The sequence below is a fragment of the Salvelinus sp. IW2-2015 genome, linkage group LG14 (genome assembly GCF_002910315.2).
Source record: "Salvelinus sp. IW2-2015 linkage group LG14, ASM291031v2, whole genome shotgun sequence".
In the NCBI taxonomy this organism is placed as follows: Eukaryota; Metazoa; Chordata; class Actinopteri; order Salmoniformes; family Salmonidae; genus Salvelinus; species Salvelinus sp. IW2-2015.
In genome coordinates, this window is record NC_036854.1 from 9,165,147 (window position 1) to 9,178,146 (window position 13,000).

The following is a 13,000-nucleotide window of genomic DNA, read 5'->3' on the forward strand; positions in this document are numbered from 1 at the left end:
GGCTGGGCATGGGGGGGCAGGGGTTGTAGGTGCCCCAGGGGGTGTGTAGGGCAATGGGGGGGATGGGGAGCCCGGCACAGGAGCTTCCCCCCGGGTACATTGGAGGGAGGGGGCAGCAGGCCAGGTTAGACAGGTTGGCTGGATAGCCAGGTGGTAGGACCAGGGTGGCATCCTGCTGGTTGAAAGGGACCGGGGCCAYCACCTCCTTAGGGGAGCAGAGACGGGGAGAGCCTGGCATGGGCTGCTGCTGGGGCCCACTGTAGGTTGTGCCAGGAGCGTACTGAAGGGAGATCTGGTAACCTGCAGCTGCAGCGGCAGCCTGGAAAGAGGCAGCACTGGGGCTGGTGGGGGACTTGGGGGAGAGGATGAAAGGCAGCCGGGAGATGTCGAGGTGCTGGGCTGGGCTGAGGATGAGCGGGGGTGGTTTGTGGGGTCCAGTGGGACCAGCAGAGCTCATAGTACCGGTCCGTTCCTGGGGCACCCACACCTCCTCAGTGGTGGCTGGGTCCCACTGGTACGGCGGTGGCCTCTTGACTGTCAGTCCAGACACATCTGCGCTCCCTAGTGCCAGATGCCTCAATGACTGACTTAGTGCTTCATCCTCTGTGAAGGCTGAGTTCACATAGTCAGCCCTGTCTCTGTTCCCACCTCCTCCTCCATTCCCAGAGCTATCTAGGCTCAGCAGGTTGTAGGAGGATTGAGAGACTAGGGGAGAAGCGCTGTTGGAGTGGACGATCACCGTGCTGTGAGGAGCTCCATTCCCCGGAGGAAAATCCTGTCTAATGATTGTACCTCCTGCGATTCCATTCGCAGTTCCACTGGGAGCACTGCTGGCTGCACTGCTAAGCCCACTGCTGTTACTACTGCACTGACTGCAGGTGTACAGGGCTTTGGGCACCCTCTGTTGGTAGGAAGCCGCCAGTGCAGCGTTTTGGGATTTGGCTTTAGGGGGCAGGGTCCTCTGAGGGTCCAGCATCTGGGAAACTTTGAGAGCGGCCTCTCGGCTGTTCCGCCTGAGTGTGGCATGAATCAGACTGCTGTCCAGCCTCTGTCCGGTGCTCCTCCCCCCTGTGGTGTTCTGATTGGCTGTGTCGGGGTAGGGGGGCGGATCTCCACTGGGTATGGAATAGCGGGGAACGGTGAGCCTGTTGAGGGTTGCCGAGGCGTAGGGCAGCTGGATCTTCTTCCCGTCTGTTGAGGAAGAAGAGGAGGTAACCCGGAGGGTGGCTGAGCTTCCCGGGACCTGGAGCGTGTAAATGTTCTGGTTGCAGACAAGCCGCGTTCGAGGCCGGCACACCTCTTCCACGTTACCCCTGCTGTCGAACGTAGTTATCCGCTCGTAGCCTAGCGGCGTTGGGTACTGTGCCGCCTGCTGGCCAGGAGGATACAGGGAGAACTCGCCCTTCTTCAGGCACAGGTCCATTGGCGGCGGTGTGCCGTTACTTCCCCCAGCCTGTCCAGAGGAGGCGTTGGCTGCTGCAGCAGAGGCGGAGGCTGCAGCAGCGGCCACCGTCCCAGGGTAGGGGGGCGGGGGGTTCATCTTGCTGAGCTCCAGAGGGGCGCTGAACACCACCGTGTCCCCCTCAGCCAGCTGGGGGGCAGAGCGGGTGGGTTTGATCTTCAGCAGGTGCTCATGTTCTACGCTGACCCTTCTCTCAGCCACCAGCCCCCCTGCAGGGTGGGGGACAGGGATCTGGAGCGCGCCCTGTTGGAGCTGGTGCACCGCTGCACCTGACACCTGAGAGGGGACAGGGATCTGGAGCTGTTGCTGCATCTGATGGTGCTGTTGTATCTGCTGCTGTTGCTGCATCTGATGGTGCTGCTGATGCTGTTGTTGCTGTTGCATATGCTGCTGTATCTGTTGCTGCTGTTGCTGCAGCTGCTGTGTGTGTTGCTGCTGCTGTAACTGCTGCTGGAGTTGTTGTTGATGCTGGAGCTGTTGTTGGTGTTGTTGTTGGATGTGCTGCTGCTGTTGCTGCATGTGCTGGATCTGCTGTTGAATGTGTTGCTGCTGCTGCTGGATCTGCTGCTGCTGCATCTGTTGGTGTTGCAGCATCTGCTGTTGCTGGATCTGCTGTTGATGTTGCTGTGCCAGTTGCTGTTGGTGATGTTGCTGCGCTAGTCGTTGTTGCTGTTGTTGTAGCTGTTGATGGTGGTGCTGTAGCTGCTGTTGTTGTTGATGCTGAATTTGTTGTTGCTGATGATGTTGCTGCAGTGGTTGTTGATGGCTCTGTGGATGGCTTTGTTGTTGTTGTTGGTGGTGATGATGAGAGGGAGGAGGCCCAACCAGAAGCCGGCTCATCTCCAGCCCTCCAAAGATGACCTGTCCAGGACTGGAGTACCTGCTGGGAACCGTGTACTGGGCGGTCAGGATGGTGTCCTGGCCCTGGTCAGGTGACCCCCCTGCCGCTGCAGAAGCCACGGAGGAGATGGCCGTGGGTTTGGATAGGACATCCAGCTGGACGTTCTGATTGGCTAGGAGGGACTGGACCAGGCCGATGCTCTGGGTGGGGGACATGGCCTGGGCGGGACTGTGGATGGGGGCAATGGGGATGTTGACAGTGCAGGGAGGGTTGTCGTCGGCCACACCCGAGGCCCCGGTGACAGGCAGGTCATCCTCATCCTCACTGAAGACGTTGGGGCTGAACACAGGCAGGTTGATGTAGTCCATAGAGATCTTACGCACCTCCGGCAGGTAGATGGTCATCTGTCTGGGCTGCAGGTGGAGCAGACTTGTCTTGTAGATCACTGAGAGAGAGAGATAAGTGGAGGGATAGAGAGAAAGCAATAGAAGGTAGTGGCAAAAGAAAGAGGGGAGAAGGTTGTTACATACATTGGAACTATAGTTAAAAATAATTTTAATTTCCCTCAGAAGTAACTGATTGGTAGTTACCTGCACCAAGATTGGTTGGCAAGAAGGTGGCAAGTCCCACAATCTTAAACTTTGTTCCCCAAATGTTGGATGTGACCTGAGCAAGGTAGTTATGCTGCAAAATACAAAACCCACATACAAATCAGTACTTCTTCAAATCCCTAAAACTGAAATGTATGATGATTGCCCTCGCTAGAAGCATGTGTTTCAGACATAAGGAAGTGGATGGCTGAAAACTTTCTACTTTTAAACTCGGACAAAACAGATATGCTTGTTCTAGGTCCCAAGAAACAAAGAGATCTTCTGTTAAATCTGACAATTAATCTTGATGGTTGTAAAGTCGTCTCAAAAAAACTGAAGGACCTCGGGCGTTACTCTGGACCCTGATCTCTCTTTTGACGAACATATCAAGACTGTTTCAAGGACAGCTTTTTCCATCTACGTAACATTGCAAAAATCAGAAACTTTGTTCAAAATGATGCAGAAAAATGTATCCATGCTTTTGTTACTTCTAGGTTAGACTACTGCAATGCTCTACTTTCCGGCTACCCGGATAAAGCACTAAATAAACTTCAAACCTGACTAGAACCAAAATGTGATCATATTACTCCCAGTGCTAGGCCTCCCTACACTGGCTTCCTTTAAGGCAAGGGCGGGATTTCAAGGTTTTACTGTTAACCTACAAAGCGTTACATGGGCTTGCTCCTACCTATTCTTTCCGAGTTGGTCCTGCCGTACATACCTACACGTACGCTACGGTCACAAGACGCAGGCCTCCTAATTTGCCCTAGAATCTCTAAGCAAACTGCTGGAGGCAGAGCTTGCTCCTATAGATCTCCATTTTTATGGAATGGTCTGCCTACCCATGTGAGAGAACGCAGACTCGGTCTCAACCTTTAAGTCTTATTGAAGACTCATCTCTTCAGTAGGTCCTATGATTGAGTGTAGTCTGGCCCATGAGTGTGGAAGGTGACGGAAAGGCTCTGGAGCAACGAACCGCCCTTGCTGTCTCTGGCTGGCCGTTCCCCTCTCTCCACTGGGTTCTCTGCCTCTAACCCTATTACAGGGGCTGAGTCACTGGCTTACTGGTGCTCTTCATGCCGTCCCTAGAAGGGGTGCGTCACTTGAGTGGGTTGAGTTACTGACGTGATCTTCCTGTCTGGGTGGCGCCCCCACTTGGGTTGTGCCATGGCGGAGTCTTTGTGGGCTATACGTCGGCCTTGTCTCAGGATGGTAAGTTGGTGGTTGAAGCTTTCCTCTAGTGGTGTGGGGGCTGTGCCTTGGAAAAGTGGGTGGGGTTATATCCTTCCTATTTGGCCCTGTCCGGGGTATCATCGGATGGGGCCACAGTGTCTCCTGACCCCTCTGTCTCAGCCTCGCAGTATTTATGCTGCATAGTTTATGTGTCGGGGGCTAGGGTCAGTTGGTTAATGTCGGGAGTACTGTCCGGTCTATCCGGTGTCCTGTGTTGAATTTAAGGATGCTCTCTTTCTTTTCTCTCTCTCGGAGTACCTGAGCTCTAGGGACCATGCCTCAGGACGACCTGACATGATGACTCCTTGCTGTCCCCAGTCCACCTGTCCCCAGTCCACCTGGCAACTGTTCTGCCTGCGGCTATGGAAACCCTGACCTGTTCACCGGACGTGGCTACCTGCCCAGACCTGCTGTTTTTCAACTCTCTAGAGACCGCAGGGAGCGGTAGAGATACTTCTAATGATCGGCTATGAAAAAGCCAACTGACATTACTCCTGAGGTGCTTGCAACCCTCGACAACTACTGTGATTATTATTATTATTATTACTTTGGACCATGCTGCATTTATGAACATTTTGAACATCTTGGCCCATGTCTGTTATAATCTCCACCGGCACAGGACCAGAAGAGGACTGGCCACCCCTCATAGCCTGGTTCCTCTCTAGGTTTCTTCCTAGGTTTTGGCCTTTCTAGGGAGTTTTTCCTAGTCACCGTGCTTCTACACCTGCATTGCTTGCTGTTTGGGGTTTTAGGCTGGGTTTCTGTACAGCACTTTGCGATATCAGCTGATGTACGAAGGGCTATATAAATACATTTGATTTTGATTTGATTTGATAGGACACAAAGGAAATCAGAATGCGGTCCATTACCTGTGTGATGTCATCTAAGGGGAACTCTCTGCGGGTGAGACTTGGGGACCCAATGGACGGCTTCCGGATGGGTAACCGTGGCGACCGCGAGATCTCCTGGGTAGCGCGGGACAGTTTGGGGGACTTCCTGGGGTCAATATTGATCCTGTTGGTAAAGGGACAGACTAAGTCTCTACAGAGAAGGTAGCACATGAAAGAGAAAGGTTTAGGGATGCAGTGAAACAAACAAAACAGTGCATAACATTCAAGCAGCATTAGTAGACAAAAATGCAGTGGCTTAGTCAGTACTTTACAGGTCCAAACAGAACATGTGGGTTTCCTTGTGAACTCCAAATAATAGAATCGTCCCAAAATGGTGAGTAAAACAAAGAATCTAAATCAAACACATGCTTGTAATTCATTAATGGATGCAGTATAAAGGCTGTTTATTACCTGGGAAGTTTGGGAGACTTGCTGCCTCTGGATATCTTTGGGGATTTCTTGCCGACCCAGTCGTCACTCAGCTCTATATCACTGGAGTCTGAACAGTTACAGCTGTCTATCATCGACGAGATCAGACTGTTCCCATACACCTCATCTGGAAGGAGAGAGGGAAACAGGGGATGGAGAGAAAGAAAGATGGGTGGAGGGTAATACAATGAAGTTGATGTGATGGGGAAATGATGGGTGTCTGTCTACTGCTCTGAATAATATCATGAGGGTGATCATTCGTTAAGTGTCACTGACTCAAGAGGCACTACAGTATATTTCTGCATATGGGGAATTAAGTCAAACTGACATTGATAGGTATCCAACCTAACCACTGTGACTTTACCAACGTTTATTTCCTTTATCACAACAAATACATATCCCCAGTGTTAACAGCAGGGGGCACACTTCCTTCACTTCTTCTTTGACATGCAAGAACAAACTGACATTAAATCATATCCAATTTCAGACGCACACTCACTAACACAAACTTTTAAACTTATTTAGTCCCCCAAACTATTGTTTCCAAGTAACTTCTCTCATTCATATGGAGCCCCCGAACCGCAACGGCTCCAGTTTAGGTCAAGATCATTTATTTTATCAGCATTTAAGAGTGAATGGGCTGCATACATTTCATGGCTGGATTCATTTATCACAGGAGAGGGCAGTGGAGAGGGAGGGGAGGGAGGTGATTTATGGTAGATACCAGAGGCCATTAAGCAGTTAACATGGGCCCAGTCTGCTCTGTACTGTGGCTGGCTGGCTGGCTGTGGGACTATTAACACTGAGAACACTCAATGCCAACCAACACTGTCTGAAACTTCTTCACCACAAGTTAGTCCTACATGTTATATGAACAGAAAAGTACCGGAGGAGCAGGGAAGGAGACTCTGGCTAGGCAGCAGACTTTGACAAATTATATTTGAGTAACTAACAGTTATTAACAAGAAGATACTGACTTCACACTTTCAAGTAAAAAGCAGTCATACGAGAAGCTGAACCAGCTCCCAAAGCAACAGCATCGTCTAGAAGTAATCGTTAGAACAGTCATAATGGAGCAGGATTTCAATGTGATATTTTCAAAACAAACACCATCAACACTTTCCTCACACAGTATCTCCAGTATAACCTCACCTGCTTTGCCGTCCGTCTTGGGGTCCATGATCACGAACTCGGGACGGAGCTTGCTGATGCGTCGGCCCTTGAGAATGGGCACCAAGCCGCCCAGGTACTCCAGGTAGAGGGTGTAGCAGGGCCCGCCCACCTCAGGGTTGTCCTCCGTCCGCTTCATGGTGCAGTGCAGCCGCTCGTTCCCCGCCGTCGGGTAACTCACAAAGTCACGCATATTGTTGGGGTCTGGAATGGGGGGCTAGAGGTGGAGAGGGCAAGAGAGAGAGAAAGGATGAATGGATGAGGAGCATTCTGGCACAAAGCGGCGACTCCTGGTGCTGACTCAAGTCAAGTAGCAATTTTATCCCTTGCTAAACTCTTTTTCAACCCTCTATCTTACCCTGGAATTATGACCCTGAATGACTGTTTGTATTGAATGTCAGTCTGTATAAACTGCCAGGTGGGTAAACCAGAACCCTCAACCTCCCCATTTCATAGAGTAGCACATCCTCACCCTCCCAGACACATATCCATACTGTATGTGACATCCCCTAAACCATGTACCTTGATGGTGGGTGTGAAGGCTGTGGTGACGTAAGAACAGAGACGAGAGGGCATGGTGAGCTTTGCCACGTCCTTCTCCTCCCGGAGCGCCCCGGCGATGCCCTGCTGGCACAGCAGCTGCAGGCTGGCCACCCGGTGCTCCACCCGCACCACGTAGAGTACCGGACCACAAGCCAAGAACAGACGAGAGTCCCGGTGACCCCAGCACAGCGTGGTGATGGGACGCTGGGGAGAACGGGGATGGTGATTATTCTATGGAACTCATAGCATATGATGTGACTTCTCAATAGTATGTTTACCAATGTAAGGTGTTGTGTGTGTGTGTGTGTGTGTGTGGTACTGAAGATGTGTTGTGGATGCTGGAGTGTGTGTGTGTGTCATCTGTGCCGCAGGAGCTGGTCTAAGTGTGTGTGTGTTATTACTTGTGCAGGCGTGTCCAGTGTGTAGATGTGCTCTCCGCAGACGTTGTAGAACTTGACGATGGCGTTTCTGGTGGGAGGTAGACAGGAGGAGTCGGGGGGCAAGATAGCTCTCTCCATCCCAGCCACGGCCAGGAGATCCCCCTGAGAACACCATTGGACTACCACATCTACCACACACAGAGAAGAGGAGAATACATAAAGAGTTTACACACACAAACCACTTACCCTTAAGAACACCACTGACCAATGTGGGTGATATAGGCCTAGACAGCAGAAGATAGTGAGAATCCATTCCCCCCCCCCCCCCAGGTGCCTAAATCCAACAAAATTGAGCTCAGGTGCATCCCGCTTCCATTGATCATCCTTGAGAAGTTTCTATAACTTGATTGGAGTCCACCTGTGGTAAATTCAATTGATTGGACATGATTTGGAAAGGCACACACCTATCTACAGTTGAAGTCGGAGGTTTACATACACCTTGGCCAAATACATTTAAACTCAGTTTTTCACAATTGCTGACATTTAATCCAAGTAAAAATTCCCTGTCTTAGGTCAGTTAGGATCACCACTTTATTTTAAGAATGTGAAATGTCAGAATAATAGTAGAGAGAATGATTTATTTCAGCTTTTATTTCTTTCATCACATTCCCAGTGGGTCAGAAGTTTACATACACTTAATTAGTATTTGGTAGCATTGCCTTTAAATTGTTTAACTTAGGTCAAATGTGTCGAGGTAGCCTTCCACAAGCTTCCCACAATAAGTTGGGTGAATTTTGGCCCATTCCTCCTGACAGAGCTGGTGTAACTGAGTCAGGTTTGTAGGCCTCCTTGCTCGCACACACTTTTTTAGTTCTGCCCACAAATGTTCTATCGGATTGAGGTAAGGGCTTTGTGATGGCCACTCCAATACCTTTACTTTGTTGTCCTTAAGCCATTTTGCCAACTTTGGCAAGTCTGTTGGCGTCATTGTCCATTTGGAAGACCCATTTGCGACCAAGCTTTAACTTCCTGACTGATGTCTTGAGATGTTGCTTCAATATATCCACATAATTGTCCTTCCACATGATGCCATCTATTTTGTGAAGTGCAATAGTCCCTCCTGCAGTAAAGCACCCCCACAACATGATGCTGCCACCCCCGTGCTTCACGGTCAGGGTAGTGTTCTTCAGCTTGCAAGCCTCCCCCTTTTTCCTCCAAACATAACGAAGGTCATTATGGCCAAACAAATATATTTCATCAGACTAGAGGACATTTCTCCAAAAAGTACGATCTTTGTCCCCATGTGCAGTTGCAAACCGTAGTCTGGCTTTTTTTGGAGCAGTGGCTTCTTCCTTGCTGAGTGGCATTTCAGGTTATGTCGATATAGGACTTTCCTCCAGCATCTTCAGGTCCTTTGCTGTTGTTCTGGGATTGATTTGCACTTTTCGCAGCAAAGTACATTCATCTCTAGGAGACAGAATGCGTCTCCTTCCTGAGCGGTATGACGGCTACGTGGTCCCATGGTGTTTATACTTGCGTACTATTGTTTGTACAGATGAACGTGGTACTTTCAGGCATTTGGAAATTGCTCCCAAGGATGAAGCAGACTTGTAGAGGTCCACCATTTTTTTTCTGAGGTCTTGGCTGATTTTTTTTGATTTTCCCATGATGTCAAGCAAAGAGGCACTGCATTTGAAGGTAGGCCTTGAAATACATCCACAGGTACACCTCCAATTCACTCAAATTATGTCAATTAGCCTATCAGAAGCTTCTAAAGCCATGACATCATTTTCTGGAATTTTCCAAGCTGTTTAAAGGCACATTCAACTTAGTGTATGTAAACTTCTAATTCACTGTATCACAATTCCAGTGAGTCATAAGGGAAATAATCTGTCTGTAAACTATTATTGGAAAAATGACTTGTGTCATGCACAAAGTAGATGTCCTAACCGACTTGCCAAAACTATAGTTTGTTAAGAAGAAATTTGTGGAGTGGTTGAAAAACAAGTTAATGACTCCAACCTAAGCTTCCGAATTCACAGTTGACAGTGCATGTCAGAGCAAAAACCAAGCCATGAGGTATAAGGAATTGTCAGTAGAGCTCCAAGACTGTGTTGAGTTACAGATTTGGGGAAGGGTACCAACAAATTTCTGGAGCATTGAAGGTCCCCAAGAASACAGTGGCCTCCATCATTCTTAAATAGAAGAAGTTTGGAACCACCAAGACTCTTCCTAGAACTGGCCAAACTGAGCAATCGGGGGAGAAGTGCCTTCGTCAGGGAGGTGACCAAGAACCTTAGGGTCACTCTGACAGAGCTCCAGAGTTTCTTTGTGGAGATTGGAGAACCTTCCAGAAGGACTACCATCTCTGCAGCACTCCACCAATCAGGCATTTAATGTAGAGTGGCTAGACAGAAGCCACTCCTCAGTAAAAGCCATGACAGCCCACTTGGAGTTTACCAAAAGGCACCAAAAGCACTCTCAGACCATGAGAAAAAAGATTCTCTGGTCTGATGAAACCAAGATTGAACTCTTTGGCCTGAATGCCTAGAGTCACGTCTGGAAGAATCCTGGCACCATCCCTATGGTGAAGCATGGTGGTGGCAGCATTGTGGGGATGTTTTTCAGCGGCAGGGACTGGGAGACAAGTCAGGATCGAGGGAAAGATGAACGGAGCAAAGTACAGAGAGATCCTTGATGAAAACCTGCTCTAGAGCGTTCAGGACCTCAGACTGGGGACAAGGCTCACCTTCCAAAAGGACAACGACCCTCAGCACATAGCTAAGACAACGCAGGAGTGGTTTCGGGACAAGTCTCTGAATGTCCTTGAGTGGCCCAGCCAGAGCCCGGACTTGAATCCGATCGAACATCTCTGGAGACCTGAAAATAGCTGTGCAGCGACGCTCCCCATCCAATCTGACAGAGCTTGAGCGGATCTGCAGAAAAGAATGGAGAAACTCTCCAAATACAGGTGTGCCAAGCGAGAAGACTCGAGGCTGGAATCGCTGCCAAAGGTGCTTCAACAAAAGTACTGAGTAAATGGTCTGAATACTTTTGTAAATTTGATATTTCATTTATTTATTGCAAAACTGTCTAAAAACCTGTTTTCGCTTTGTCATTATGGGGTATTGTGTGTAGATTGATGAGGGAAAAAAATATTTAATAAATTTAACGTAACAAAATGTGGAAAAAGTCAAGGGGTCTGAACACTTTCCGAATGCACTGTACATGTCCAAAAAAAACATTGGATTGGTGTAAACATGGGCGAGTTTCCTTCCACCATATTTTTTTGCACCAGACTCAGCACAGTCACATTGAGATTGACTTTATAATTTAAAGGGCCAATCAGCAGTTGAAACAAAGTATCATCCTCGCCACTGCTTCGGTAAAAAGCTGAGGGATGGGGCTGGAGAAATGTAACCACTTAAAATTCATAGACAGAGCTATGGATGCAAGGACTGACCATCCATGATATCAAAATTATAGTTTTAACCATGTTTTGAGGCGTGGGAGTTTACATTTACTTTGTTTACAAACATTGTAGTAAAACAAGCTTATATTTGGGRTTCTGATGAGGAACAACAGCCGAAACTACACTCGAGACATAAATTATAGCCTTCAAGAATCAATGGATGTAGCAACTGCTGACTGCCTCTTTAAACCTAACCTATGACCTGACCCATCATCACCTTATGTATTGCTGCCCCTCAGATAACAACCCCCACCCCCAGATAACAACCCCCCCTGAAAATACAAAATAAACTATACAACACAAATAGCTCCTAGCCTGGTCCTGGCTCCTAGCATGCTTTCTAACCCTAACAATAAAACTAAAACTTAATAATAGAAAAAATAAAATAGAAAAACTTTTATACAACTGAAACTAAATACAAACTAGCAAATCAGGTCTGAAAACAAACTGAAAAATCTAAAAACGAATAGAAAATATATATTTTTAAATCTATAATAACCTTGATACAAACACACATACCTTTTAGGCCAGTGTGGATTAGAGTGGGAGAGAGGTCATCATAGTTGTTCATCAGGCTGATGTCTCCAGAGGTGAAGCTGACTGTCAGCAGATGCTTCAAACGTTGGACTGTAGAGACAAAGACCACAACAAGAACAGGTCAGAGAGAGGGATACCACAACACAACCACAGAAACAAAGAGACCCAAACATAACCAGATAAAGACAGAGGGGGAGGTCAACAGAGTGATACAAAACCAGGTCAACCACGATCCTATTCTGATTCTATTTCAGAGAAACTGACAATCCGACTAAGACAAATTGCTCTTTCTTATATTTTCTGTAATTCAGACCAAATGCAAGCATTCCCTGTATTATACGTTGATAGCTTCTTAGCAACCAAGTCAGAGGATGGTGTGATCAATATGCATTTCCAGTGGGCCATAAAATTGATTGAGAGTGAGGGACACCGTGTGTGTGTGTGTGTGTGTAATAAGGGAGGGGTAGTGGGACACAAGGACATTTCTGCATCTTTGGCAGCTGCTCCTAGTGATTAATCTTGGGGTAGTGATCTCTACTGTGTCCTATTCAAAAGCACAAAGACACCCATGCATCTCACCTTACTACCATCCATCCACTCTCTCAGGGCTATAAATAACACACCTTCATAAAACACAGCCACCGCTGCTTTGTACACCATGTAAATCTTGGGTGCCTCAAAGGGACTAAGGACAACTATCGTGACTGTTCTGTATTAGTCCATGGTTTATGTGAACATACGATCAGTGATGAAGGACCAGGTTTTACTAAACATGAGGAACTTATCAGGTCACGTTGTCAGGAAAAAATGTCAAGGTTCCATCCTACTCTCCGCATTGTGCTACGCTATGAAACTGACCTGGGCTGGGTTTCCCAAAAACATTGTGGCACTAAGATCATCTTAATGCCATTGAAACTAAGTGCTACAATGCTTTTGGGAAACCCAGCCCTGTACTAAACAGTGTGTGATGTACTGGTTGTATTGTTTAGTTAGAAGTAATGCTACAGTGTCATGGTGTAGCAAATATGTCAATGTAATCTTGGCAGTCAGACAGCAGCAGTAGAAGGCCTGGCATCTTCAACCAGCGCCTTGAGAGTCGTTCGCTAGCCTGCCCTTCCCGCAGATCATTTCTCAGCGCCAATCAATTACCAGTGACTTTTTAAATGAGTGAATTAGAGCATAATTACCGTTCCAGCTAAGGCAAGCACTTTTGAACTTTACTACACACCGACTGACCAGACTCTAAACACATCACCGGGGGAGGCTGGCCCAGGCATTGATGCAACCAACGAGACGCAATAAAAAAAACATTAAAAAAACAGTGCACATAAAATGGAGGCCGTTATGTGAGCTGCTAATCATGCACATCACTTCCCAATGAGGCTGAGAGGTGTTCCACCAAAGAAATTCTTACCAAACCAAAGACCAGGGGAGATGCAGGAAACAGACAGGT

General features: G+C 47.9%; 1 protein-coding gene across 1 annotated transcript in view; it reads right to left on the reverse strand.

Annotated features, from left to right (window-relative positions):
- tulp4a (TUB like protein 4a) overlaps positions 1 to 13,000 on the reverse strand; it is a 57,480-nt gene that overhangs the window by 3,944 nt on the left and 40,536 nt on the right. Inside the window, 8 exon segments of the mRNA XM_070446475.1 lie at positions 1 to 2,748; positions 2,894 to 2,987; positions 4,996 to 5,140; positions 5,428 to 5,572; positions 6,598 to 6,832; positions 7,138 to 7,362; positions 7,560 to 7,726; positions 11,530 to 11,637. Of these exon segments, the coding sequence (XP_070302576.1) occupies positions 1 to 2,748; positions 2,894 to 2,987; positions 4,996 to 5,140; positions 5,428 to 5,572; positions 6,598 to 6,832; positions 7,138 to 7,362; positions 7,560 to 7,726; positions 11,530 to 11,637 (3,867 nt within the window).